We start from the raw sequence: 12,930 nt of genomic DNA, 5'->3' as shown, positions 1-12,930 counted from the left end.
CTCTCCGCGGCCATTTTTTAGTGGGGGGAGATTTTTGTTTTCCGCTCTCCACGGACGCCGCGGGGCTCCCGCGGCGGCGGCGGCGCCATGAGCGGAGAGACGCCGTACATCGGCAGCAAGATCAGCCTCATCTCCAAGGCGGAGATACGCTACGAGGGCATCCTCTACACCATCGACACCGAGAACTCCACCGTCGCGCTCGCCAAAGGTGCAACGGCGGCCGCGGTCTGCTCGGGGTCGAGAGGCCGAGCAAACCCCACCCCCCACCACCACTACCCCCCCACCACCACTACCCCCCCACCACCACTACCCCCCCCACCACCACTACCACCCCACCACCACCCCCCCCCACCACCACCCCCCCCCCCACCACCACCATCCCCCACCACCACCATCCCCCCACCACCATCCACCACTAGCCCCCCACCACCACTACTACCCCCCACCACCATCCACCCCCCCCCACCATCCACCCCCCCCCCCCAATCCACCACTACCCCCCCACCACCCCCCCACCACCATCCACCACTATCCCACCACTACCCCCAACCACCATCCACCACTACCCCCCACCACCACTACCCCCCACCACCACTACCCCCCACCACCATCCACCACAAACCCCCCACCACCCCCCCACCACCATCCACCACTACCCCCCCACCACCATCCACCACTACCCCCCCACCACCATCCACCACTACCCCCCCACCACCCCCCCGGGAGTGGAGTGGGGGGGTCTATTCATCGCCACCTCTCTTGTGATCTTGCCCGTCGCTCCGTCCTCCTCCTGCTGCTGCTGCTGTCTTCACCCTTCCACGGCGTAGGGGGGTGGGGGTCGTCGCCTCGCGCCTCCCCCCTCACGGAGTTGAAGTCCCGGCCGTGGCGTGGGGGGGGCCGCGGTGTGGGGGGCCCCGCGGAGGGTGACGTCACGGCTACTGCTGCTGCTGCGGCAGTCAGTGGTGTGCAGCGCGAGGGCTGTCCGCTGGCTCCGCGCGTCGCTGTCGCCCCGCGTGTTCGTCTCGGTCCGGCTCGTGTCGAGAGAGACGGGAACGGGGCAGTCAGTGGCGTGTTGGGTGGTGCGTGTGTCGGGTGGTGTGTGTTGGGTGGTGTGTGTCAGGTGGTGTGTGTCGGGTGGTGTGTGTCGGGTGGTGTGTGTGTGTTGGGTGGTGTGTGTGTGTTGGGTGGTGTGTGTTGGGTGTGTTAGGTGGTGTAGTGTGTGTTGGGTGGTGTGTGTTGGGTGGTGTGTGTTTGGCCTGGGCTCTGGGTTGTTCTTCGTGCTTTCGGAGTCCCTGACCCTCTGCTCACGATCATTAAGGACCTTCATGATGGTGAGCGGGCCCGGGTAAAACTACGTGGCCGGGAGTCGGAGCCTTTCCCTGTACACCTTGGGGTGCGACAGGGATGTCCTCTGGCTCCCACATTATTTAACATCTATTTCGACTGCGTAGTTCGTGAAGCCTTCAATAGCTGTACCGGGGGAATTTCCATTTGGTACAGATATAATGGGAGGCTGATCGACGCCCTGGTGCGATCAAGGGATGGCTCCCTATTGGTCAACCACGTTATGTATGCCGATGATTTGGTAATAGCTGCTCATTCAGAAGAGGAGTTGGAGATGCTGCTGCTGAGACTGGAGCGTGCAACTAAGAGATGGGGCCTTACCATCAGCCCCACCAAAACTAAGCACCTGCCTGGGTATTTTGTACCATCGGACACTCCACCCCCACAACTCCCAATCGGTGATGGGGAAGTTGTGGAGAGAGTGGAGAATTTCCCATACCTGGGCAGTGTGCTTATGACCGGCTCCAGTTTAACAGCAGAGGTCTCACTCCGAATCAGTCGAGCGGCAATATCTTTTCATCGGTTGCGTAACGCTGTGTGGAAGCTACCTGGTCTGTCGCTCCGCACGAAGCTTCAGGTCTTCTCGGCCACGGTCATTCCCTCCCTTCTATACGCTTGCGAAACGTGGACCCCCCTAATGGAGCATCTTCGCCAGTTGGAAACATTTAGGCTGGCCTGCCTACGATCCATCCTGGGTTTAACCAGGCTGGATTGTGTGAGGAGCTCACAAATCCTTGAAAGATCTGAGCAAAGTCCCATCGGTGAGCTCCTCCGGCAGGCAAGGCTGCGTTGGCTGGGTCATGTAGCCCGCATGCCCAGCCACCGCATGCCTAAACAGCTTTTGTTCGGCCAGATCGAGGGGGCTAAACGGGCGCGGCACGGGCTAGAGAAGAGATGGAGTGATGTGGTACAGGAGGACGTGGAGCTGAGTGGACTTGCCGATGACTGGTACCAGCGGTGTCAAGATCGGCCTCAGTGGAGGAGGCTCGTGAAGGACGCTACTGAGCAGTTGGAGGCAGTCGCCCTACAACAACAACGGAGGCCGGAGGAGCGACGCTCACTACAACGAGCGGAGCGCCGGGTGGCTAAAGCACAGCAAGTTGGTACAGTAGGGGGCAAAGGTGGTGCATCAGCCAGTCATCTCGGTCATCTCGGTCAGTCGACCCGTGGCACCTGCTGGGTCTGCCCCGTGACCTCCTGCCAGCGGGCGTTCGACACTTCACGTGGCCTCAAGGTGCACTTGGCCTGGCACAAGCGTCGTGGTGACGTCACCGCCACTTAGTGGCGAATGGCGGTTGTTGTTGTTGTGTGTTGGGTGGTGTGTGTGTTTGTGTGTTGGGTGGTGTGTGTGTGTTGGGTGGTGCGCGCTTCGCCAACGCATCCTGGCAGGTAAAGCGAAGTTGAAGTGGTTGGTGATGGAGATGATGATGGTGGTTGGTGATGATGGTGGTGATAGAGATGATGATGGTCGTTGGTGGTGATGGTGGTTGGTGGTGATGATTTTGGTGATGATGATGGTGGTGTTTGGTGGTGGTGGTGGTGATGATGATGGTGGTGATGAAAATAATGATGGTGGTTGGTGGTGGTGATAATGATTATGGTGGTTGGTGGGGATAATGATGGTGGTGGTTGGTGGGGATAATGATGGTGGTGACGGTGGTGGGTTCCGTGCAGTGGCGACAGTGATAGTGACGGGCCGTGACTCTTCGCTCCGTAGTTGTACTAACACAGTGATACAGCTCGCATGTCCCACGCGCGCAGATTTTGTTCACTCACGGAGAGAATGATACGGTGGGGGGGCACCAGACGAAGCGGGAAAACAGCCAGGACCGACCGTCACGAGCACTTGCCCAAGTTCTGTGGTCCTACATTGGGATGTTCATGTCAATTCCGCACTGTGGAGCCGTCAACGGCGCTCTCTTGTTTTGACGTCGAGGCTGTCTTTGGACGTCCGTGAAAAATAGCTTCCAGAGCTCCACGCATTCCTCCAGTCTAAATAAAGATCGCGATTCTTTTAATTTCGCGACCCCTGCACCGAAATTCTTAAGGGCGCGGCCTCCCCACCCCATGCCCCAGTGACTCCGCCTCCCCCTGACCGAGTGGTCTGACCTACACCTGAGCTATTCACCAGATCCTCCCCTGATCCACTCACCAGACCTCCACCGTGAACTTAGTCTTTTTTTTCCCCGGTTCCTAATTCAAATTTTCAAAGCTCACCTCACGGGCTACGACTGTGCAGTCCCTCGCCGTTCCGTGGATAAACTCGCCACTGTAATAACAATGTGGATTGTCCATCACGGGCTCGCTGGGATAACCGCGTGTTGACTTTGTGCAGTAACCCTGTTGATCTTTATCTTCACCGAGCCACCATTGCTCGGCGGTTTCATACAATCTCGCGTGGTCTGTACTCGGTGCAATATCCAGCCCTTTTGTTAATCCACTACTCTATGAAATCCTGCACGTGCTGCGTTGGTCGTGGGGTTTGTTTGACTTCGATGATCAACGCAGGGTTGGGGCAGGACCAGCTCATATAGGGGCACCATGGTGACTAGGAGATGTTGACTACCTCGCCTGGTATACAGGAGGTCGTGGGTTCTAGCCCGACCCTGATGCCTGTATATTTGGAGTTTGCATGTCTCTCTCTCTCCCCCCGTGGTCACTTGGATTTTTCTCCGGATTCTCAGATTTTTCCCACCACATTTAGAAACTTGTGTTTTAGAGTATTTGGCTGCTAATACATTTCCACGTGATAAGCCACTTCGTTGAGCTATCATTTGTGGCCAGGTCTCTTCTGAAAAAGATACATTGCTCAGTGGGCCTCACCTGGTAAAGTAAAAAAAAAGTAACTCGACACTGATGTTATCCGCGGTCGGGAATCAAACTCACGTCGCCACTGTCTTCGTAGGTCAACGTGCAAATCACTGCAGTACAATTAACGGTGCATATTAAAGCTGAGAAGATGCATGCTTGGATTACACTGACAGAGAGGAACATTGATTTGAGAACGCAATTTAGAAACACCACATTGTTAAAACCAAGTGGACTTGGGCAGGACATGTCTAGAATGGATGATGGCCAGAGGTCGAAACTCACAAGGGAGTGGCACCTAAAGATGGACAACTGCCACCAAGATGGTCAATCCAGCAATGGGTTGATCATAGATGGGGATGTTAAATGTATTAAAATACATTACGGTTCCATGTGTTCTAATCCGTCTGTGCGGACATGTTTTATACCTTCACCACCATGATGGTGTTTCGACATAACTCACTAAAACAGGAATTGGCCAAGCATCCCATTATAGCAGGACCTTCCTGAAACTTGAGACGGTGTGAGGCTTTCCTGGATAAATGAAGGTCATGATAGCCTCATCATACCTGCATAACAATTAATGCAGATGTGCAGAATCAATACAGTGTGCAGCTTAAGGGGCTCCTGCCTTCATAAAAAAAACTTGGTTGAGGTAGCTTGAGGTTTTTTTTATTGAAGTCCCCTTATGGGAGCAGTTGGGTTCTTAGTGCCTCGTACACTGCATACCAAAACACCTTAGGATTGGTTGAAGTTTTAAATCTGGACACGGAATACATTTTAGTCTTGTGACAAGGTCGCTTCTGAAGTTGCCAGGTCGCTTCTGAAAAATAACTAAGAGCTCTGTCGGCTTTACCTGCTAAAATAAAACATAGTTTGTTTTAAAAGTTAAATTTTTAGTTATTTGCTTACCTTTTCTATACTTTGCACTACTATCAGTGTTTTGTATTGTTTGTTGTAAACTTCTGACCCGGCCCTACTGGACATCTGTTAAAAAGGTGGAGGTTTACAACACATTTATACTTATGCGATCTAACCCAAAAACCTCTTAGTATGAACAGATATGGCTGATGTCAGGTGACTGAACTATTGGGTGCTGTGTGTTCTGTGCGGCGCACACGCAGTCCGCTCGTTTGGCACGGAGGACCGGCCCACGGAGCGCCCAGTCGCGCCCCGCGATGAGATCTTTGAGTACATCGTGTTCCGCGGCAGCGACATCAAGGACATCACGGTGCGCGAGCCGCCCAAGCCCCAGCGCACGCTGCCCCAGGACCCCGCCATCGTGCAGGTGGGACAGGGGAGATTCACCCACGCCAGTCCAACACCGGTCGCTGACGGCCGATCTGTGATCGTGTCACCGTTCGTTGTCAAACGATCTGTAACTCTCCGTCGCTTCGTTGTCACTCGCAGTCTTCCCTAGGCTCGGTCGCCCCAAGGTTCCAGTCGTCCAGCTCCTATGGGCCTTTTAGCGGCATGGCCCCATACGGCCAGCTGGGGCCCGGATCCTTCATGGGCCCCCCCTACGGCTCGCTCGGCTTGGGTAAATATCAGCTGCAAGTCGTTTTGGTGGCGGCACGGCATGCGTGAATGTGTAAATGTAATACGCTTAATAGGCACTTGCAGATTTGACCCACGAGAGATTTGATGAAATTATCACTATGGTTGCAAATAGCTTCAAGGAACCAATTATTTTGTGTGTGCGCGCCTGCCGTGTGCACCTGTGTGTGTGTGTGTGTGTGCACCTGTGTGTGTGTGTGTTCGGCTGGGCCTGCAGGAAGCGGTCTCTCTCCCCTCGCGCAAAACTCGACTCTGTCGGGGATGCAGCCACCGCGAGGCGGGGCCTTCGGGGAGACGAGCTTCACGCCAGACTTCCTGTCCCCGACGAGCCTCTTGCCCTCGCAGGGTAAGCCCACTGCTACCGCCACATTTACCCCCTCAGCCCCCCCGACTCGCATTTTGCCCTACCCGGGTTCCCCCACCACCCGCCTCTACCACCGCCCCACTAGCCTGACACGGACGTTCCTGTGCAGGACATCGCGGTCAATTAGTGGCTTTCACAAGAGAGCGCTCATTGACTTTGGAAGCACCGTAATGCACCGAGCCCTTTCGGAAATTCAATAACAAATGAACTTGACGCACTCAAGCGCATGGTGATAAATAGAAGCGATAAATTGCAGGAAACTGTGCTGCACTCCTGGGTGAAGGTCGTGCACAACTGCGTACGTCCTGCTGCTGCTGCCTGTGTTGCGGTCACCCAAACACCAACCTCCCTGCTTTCGAGCCAAAACTCATCGCCGTCGCTTCCAAAATGAGTCCAAACGCATTGCTTCATAACATGACTGAGCGACCGTCTATACGGCCGCTGCAATATTGCCCAGCTGCCATTTCGAGTTCACTTAAACATGCAGGCTAATATTTTTTTTTATGTCTCTCAGGTCATTATATCCATTAGGCGAAGGTAGCCTGTTTGACACCTTCACAATCAATTCTGGAGTTCAGAAGGACTCTTGCTGAATTATGCAGCAATCTTCCCCAAGCCAGATCCAACTCGTTTATAATCCTGTGCTGGATGAAATCCCTAAGTAAGTAAATAGAAGCGCAGGTAAGTGGCTCACAGGATGATGACTCGTGTCGTTTGGCCTCGCAGACGTCCCGCGAGCGGTGTCGCCCCCTGGAGGCCTCGGTGGCAAGCCTACGCCGGAGCGCGCGGCGAGCGAGAAACCGCTGACTTCTACCGCCGTGGGCGACCGGCGACCGAGCCAACAAGCCAAGGCTCCCGGCGTGCCACCTGCGCATAGGCCCGGCACCGCTAATGATGCCAGGAAGGGCGGCGGAGTGCCAGGACCCGTCGACAGTACGTGTGGCCCATGCCGTTGCTGCCGCCACCAGTTTTTGAGAAGTTCGGCGGATGCAGGAAGCTGTTCCCTCAGAGCTGACGGCATCTGTGTGTTCATTGCCACGCAGGGCACATGGATGGGCACAAGCCAGAGCGGACGGATGACCGGGGCCAGACATTCCGGAGGCGAGGTGGTGGTTACCGGCCACCAGTGGGCCCTACATCACCAATTGGCGGTGTCGGCGGTGTCGGCGGTGTCGGCGGTGTCGGCGGTGTCGGCGGTGTTGGCGGTGTTGGCGGTGTCGGCGGTGGCGGCGGCGGCGGTAGAGGTGGCGAAGGTGGCAGAGGTGGCGGAGGTGAGCTCCGCTCTGCTGAATTTGTTTCCATGCGATGACTCAAGAAAAAGAAAAGGTCTGAACAAGATTGAAATAGGGGGTCGATAGCACGGACCACTACGGGAAGAGCGTTTTGGACTATAGGGGCCGTAGAGGAGAGCACCTGGCAAGCTCTGATGGGCAACCACCCAAGTATTTACGAGGCTTATTTGCTTCCAAGATCCAGTGAGATTGGACGCATACCTGACAATGTGGTCATGTTGTAGTGATTTGATTGCGCCCGTGTAACCTTGCAAGTGACCAGCCACCACTCCCCCGACAGCCCCTCCCCTAGCATCACCACCACCCCCTACCCCGACCACCTCTCCCCTTTTCCAGACTGCACCTACAGCAGCCTGGGCAGAGTAGTACGCACTCCGAGCCGTTGTGTGTTTTGTGTATTTTGGCGGTTATCCGGGTCGTGCAGGGCCCCCCCGGCGCGGCCGGGATGGTTTCCGAGGCCGCGGCCGCATTGGGGGTGGCCGCAAGGAGCAGCCGATGAAGTTTGAAGGGGACTTCGACTTTGAGAGCGCCAACGCACAGTTCAACAAGGAGGAGCTAGAGAAGGAGTTCCAGGACAAGCTCAAGCTCAAAGGTAGGGGCCGTGTCACAGCACCATCTGCAGTAGGGCTGGTGAGCCTAAGACTCTCCGGCCAGAAGCAAGCAACTCCTTCGTATGGCCTGTTATTTAGTTGTTTTACCTTTGATGTACAGCCCTTTGAGATTACCGATTTGAAAGGTACTGTATACAACTGACTTTATCGGTTCACACGGCACACGACTTATATTTCATACAACCCCAAGTCGTGATTTCATGTGGACCAAGACTTAATTTCATACAGCCTGTAATCACATGAACCCTACCGCTTTGAAACGGCAAGTGATATTTATCCATTACTCGATGCATTATTTTGGTGCTGGAGAGGAATATTTTCAATCTGGCAAGACTGTCTTCTCATTTGAATGTACTCAAGCATGTAGGTACAACCTGAAGGCGTGTGTTCGCGTGTGGCCTGCTAAAGATTTGTAAAAGTCCAAACCATCCACAAATTAGTTAACTGTAAAATTAAAACGTTTTAGAAAAACCTTGTTTTCTTCTCTTAACATCGTGAATATTCTTGAAAGAGAATATCCTGAAGCAGAAGATTTGTGCTGGATACAACTGAATTTGCAAATGTAATTTGTAACTTTCATCCTTACCCAAGTAGTTATTGTTAAATTTGAGTGTGAAATTGTATTAAGGGACTTTGTTGTCTTGGTGTGTGGTCTGGGACTGTTCTTCCTGCTGTTTCGCTGCCTTGCCAAAATTTGGGAATTGATGTACAGTACTATATTGAATTTTTGTAGTGATTTGCTTACCTTTCCTATACTCTGCACTCCTATCGTGTTTTGTACTGTTTCTTGTAACTTTCTGACCCACCCCCTACTGGACATGTGAAAAAGAGTGTCATAGTTCATAGGATTTCTCTAGGATAAATAAAAATTCTGATTCAGATTCTGAAAATGTACTGATCGATGTATGTACAAAGTAACGTTGAGGGCAGGCGAATGTTTAACCAGTTGACGCTGCGCGGTTTCTGCGTAGACGACCGCGGGGGGGAGAAGGTGGTGAACGGCGAGGACAAGGAGGGCGGCGCAGAGACGCAGTCGCACGAGGACGACAGCGCCTACTACGACAAGACCAAGTCGTTCTTCGACAACATCTCACGCGAGAGCGACCCAAGGTGAGGCCCCCCCCCATCCAACCCGTACCACCGCTTCAGTGATGACGGCTCCCGCGTGGTGCTGCCGCGTAGCGTCGGTGTGCCCCGATCGGTGTGTAGCTCCGTGTGGTATCACGTTTGCGGTGCTGTTCTGTCCGCACCTCACCGCGTTGCCTGGTGCGCTATCCGACGCCTCACGTTTAACCGCACCTGTCTGGCGCCGACCACCCAGGGAGCGGCGCTCGACGTGGGCGGACGAGCGGCGCATGAACGTCGAGACGTTCGGGGTCTCCTGCAGCCGGGGTCGGGGCGGCTACTACCGCGGGCGCGGTTTCCACCGCGGAGGCTTCGGCTACGGTGGCGGTTACTACCGCGGCGCGCGGGGGTCCTTCCGAGGGGCGACTGGGAACCCCCGGGGAGGCGTGGTGCGGGAGTTCGGGTACCGAGGAGGCCGCGGAGGAGGGCGGCTGTGGTCCGAGATTGATCAGAAGGTGAGCCGAAGCGTCACGCTCCCGAGCTAGCCTCGTCCATAACAACCCGTGGAATTTTTACGTGCAGATTTAATTCGACCAGTAGATGCCAACTACAGTGTGCAGTGTGAATTCTGTGAGAATCCAGCACTCATCAATTCACTCCAGTCACCCAGCGGTTAAGCCTCATCTGTCGCTACTACCATGGTTACTGTTCCTGTGACATTCCGATTTTTCCTCCCAAGTTGGGTGCGAGATCTACCAAACTGCAAATGTCATCCAGTGTTCACCACGTTGCAGGCCACTACACTTCTCTTTCTGCTTCGTCATTCGCACGGCTTTACTCCGAAACCCTTTCCCCATCGTCTCTTTTCCCATGTTCGTGTAACCATTCTCATTTCAAGAAACATTAACCTCTTCATCTGTTGCCATTTTAATTGTGCTGTTTGTTGCTGGCCACTTGGCATTTTTTGGTCTGTGCTTAGCAACTGTGATATTTAAAAGTAGTTTTATTTTAACAAATAAATACATTCCGCAAGTTGTCAGACTAAAATAAAAAATGCTGGCCAAATCAACACCAGACAGTGTTCATTTAGTGACCAATTTCGATCTTAATAAGTAAATGATAATCACAAAGTCTTGACTAATATTCCAGACTCATGTGCTGAGTAAATGAACGCCGGTCATGACGAACTGCTTGATGTTTTGCGACGGCTGAAGTACAACGGTAACCGGCGTGTCCGCTGTGGCGTCTGTTCTTACAGAGGGATAACAAAGTGACGTCTTAGAAGAGGAGGAAACGTCGACTTCAGGATGGCACCAAGGGGGGTGGTGGTGGTGGGGAGGGAGTCGGGTGTGAAGCACTGCAGGGGTAGAGCGTTACATCGGACGGACAGGCGAACGGACTCGCCATCGCTGTGCCAGACGCAGGAGGTGGGGGTCACGTGTGTCGGATACTGTATTTTTAAATGTCCTTTTTAAAAAACTAAAAAAGTGAATAAATATTTTGAATGGAATGCTTTATCGCGATCAAATTAAAATATTTACGAGCATCAGTTGCTGAAGAGCTACACGGAGATTGTATGACTGACGAGATGACTGTTTTTAACGTTTCTATTTGCCAGACACCCAGAATCCATCGTTAAATTATTGAGCTGGCCGAGTAGAATAGACGACACCATCGTTCAGGCTATGAAGAGTTGGGGGAGGCAGAAGCACAACAGTCGTGCGGCCAAACACTCTGGTCTTCATCCTCAAGTGGAGTGAAGAGAATCTAAAACACGTTAAACTCGTCGGCGTGGTGAATAACGCCGGTGCAGGGCACGCGTGGGTGGGCAGCTGGAGGGTCCAAGCGGTGGGGTCTCTTGAGTCGGGATCCAGTAACAAATCGGCAGGACCCGTCGTCCCCGTGTTAATAAAATACACTTAACAAGCTGTTCAATCCAAATTCACCGAATTACCTTTTTCTCTGAATTGTATTGGGCAACCTAATGGCCGTCTATATGGGAGTGCTAAATATGACCACGGAGTTCACACGAGAATGAATATGGGTTCAAATCGACAGCAAGCCCAAAGACTACAGATGTGACTGTGAGACCTTGACAGGACCGACTGGGTATGATGTGAGTTTCTGTAATTAAACCTCAATTATGAACCCTTTCACAACTGGTGCCGTAGATTCGCAGGACTGTCCTGATATTTCACGTGAGCAAATGTGGATTTTGTTTGCGGGACACACACTGTCTGCTGAAATGTCCATCTCCAAAAGATTTAACGTCGCACATTAAGCAATTTTACCGAAACTCAAACGGACCCCAGTTTACCAAGCAGAAAAAGGGGCTGGCTTGCAGGGGGTGGCATAAAGTTGAAAAACAGCTGTGCGAGGGTTAAGCCAACGCACGATCGTAGTGCTTTGTAATCAGGGGTCACAGAATGTAGTTGCGTGAAGCCACTTGTCAGGCACCGCATGGCCTGCTGCCGCGATGCACCGTCACCTCAAGGGGAACTCGCAGTTCTGCCCTCCCCCGGGGCTCTGGTAGGATCTGGGCGAGGGGGAACCTGAAGCGATGGAATGTTTCGCCGTTGGGAAATCGCCATATGTAGCGAGCCTCTGGGCGAGGGATTTCACGAGTGTCGTCGCATGCGACACGGAGAAATGGCCACAACCCTGGGGTCTTCTGGTCAACAGGGGAGCCCCACCCCCCTTTCAGTTAATGCACTGCCTGGGCCACTTTCAGGCTGTCGAGCATAATCACTAAAGTCGTTTTGTCTCATCTGGATTTGTCACCCAAACCGCACAGACGTAGACAGAAAATGGGGGGGCCTCGTAAATTCACTTAATGCAAAGTGACAATTTCATGAAGCGAGATTATAGTCGTGTAGCATTCAGGACCTTTCATTTCCCAAACACTGAAATCGATACGAGTGCACCACAGAACGTCACCAGTAATGAACGTTGATGTCGTGACCCTGTTTTTTTTTTAAGTCAAACAGCCACCACCACATTCTGCGGGGCAGCAGAAGCACCTGGTGCTCTGCCGGCGGTAGCCATGACGCAACCAAAAACCATCGTCCCTCTCTTGAGTTGCTGCTTTAGTGTGGTTAACACACCCCGTGGGTAACAAACAGTCTTTAATGCAAATCACCGCTTCACGGTGGAGATTCTGGCACTAATGAGTGCACAAGAAGCCCAAACCCAGCCCCCCCTCCCGTTAAGAGCATTAGTGCGAGCGCTGTTTTAATAAACACAATCAACTTGTATAAATAAAAGTCGTGTGCTTCCTCGCTTGTCTTTCTGGCCCTCACGATCAATCCAAGTCGCCGTCGAGCAGCAAAATAAACTTGCAAATCCTCACTCGTCAGCAGTAACCGACGTCGCCGCGACCGTCCACAGTGTTTTAGCCGGGCGGCGACGGTCTAGAACTGTCTTTTTTTTTTAAATAATAAAATAATGGAACCTGAAGATGCGTGCGTGCAGTCGTGGCGTCGCGGGGAAAACGAGTGTTAAATTGGGCTTGCACTGTACACGACGGGCAGTGTTCACTTGTGGACTAAATGTGAATAAAGACGAGGACTGTCGGCTTCTACCCCGTGACTCTCTTCTCGTGGCGATCGACAGCTTCCGACAGTGGTGACATGTTACCTTCCTCCCCTGGTATACACGAGGTCGTGGGTTCGCTCCCGAGCCTGACGCCTGCTGTATATTTGGAGTTGGCGTGTCTCTCTCCCCGTGGTCGCGGGGATTTTTCTCCGGGTCCTCCCGTTTTCCACTCCACATTTAGTTGGTTGATATAAATGTCCACACGATAAGCCACTCTGTTGAGCTATCAATTGTGATAGCCAGGTTGCTTCTGAAGAGCTACATAGCTGAGTGAGCCTTACCTGGTAAAATAAAA

General features: G+C 53.1%; 1 protein-coding gene across 2 annotated transcripts; it reads left to right on the top strand.

Moving 5' to 3' along the window:
- Positions 1-12,621, top strand: LSM14A (LSM14A mRNA processing body assembly factor). 2 transcript variants are annotated; one of them, XM_061573451.1, is made up of 10 exons: positions 1-208; positions 5,277-5,440; positions 5,563-5,692; positions 5,927-6,055; positions 6,800-7,006; positions 7,117-7,344; positions 7,790-7,957; positions 8,948-9,086; positions 9,298-9,556; positions 10,300-12,621. In XM_061573451.1, exons 1-10 carry the CDS (start codon positions 88-90, stop codon positions 10,321-10,323), a joined length of 1,569 nt encoding a protein of 522 aa, XP_061429435.1. In that variant the 5' UTR covers positions 1-87; the 3' UTR covers positions 10,324-12,621. The 2 variants fall into 2 exon arrangements, with proteins under 2 accessions (XP_061429435.1, XP_061429434.1); XM_061573450.1 differs by having other exon boundaries at positions 7,117-7,345; positions 7,770-7,957.
- Positions 12,622-12,930: the final 309 nt, after the last annotated feature.

Source organism: Lethenteron reissneri, chromosome 52, assembly GCF_015708825.2.
Source record: "Lethenteron reissneri isolate LAM-NWPU_2019-01 chromosome 52, ASM1570882v1, whole genome shotgun sequence".
In the NCBI taxonomy this organism is placed as follows: Eukaryota; Metazoa; Chordata; class Hyperoartia; order Petromyzontiformes; family Petromyzontidae; genus Lethenteron; species Lethenteron reissneri.
This window is presented reverse-complemented; position numbering and strand designations above follow the sequence as displayed.

Bases quoted from the DNA above. Each gene is read 5' to 3' on its own strand.
- LSM14A (XM_061573450.1), top strand. From the start codon at position 88: ATGAGCGGAGAGACGCCGTACATCGGCAGCAAGATCAGCCTCATCTCC. The intron at 7,346-7,769 runs TGAGCTCCGCTC...TGTGTATTTTGG, and splicing joins GGTGGCAGAGGTGGCGGAGG to CGGTTATCCGGGTCGTGCAG. The intron at 7,958-8,947 runs GTAGGGGCCGTG...GTTTCTGCGTAG, and splicing joins GGACAAGCTCAAGCTCAAAG to ACGACCGCGGGGGGGAGAAG.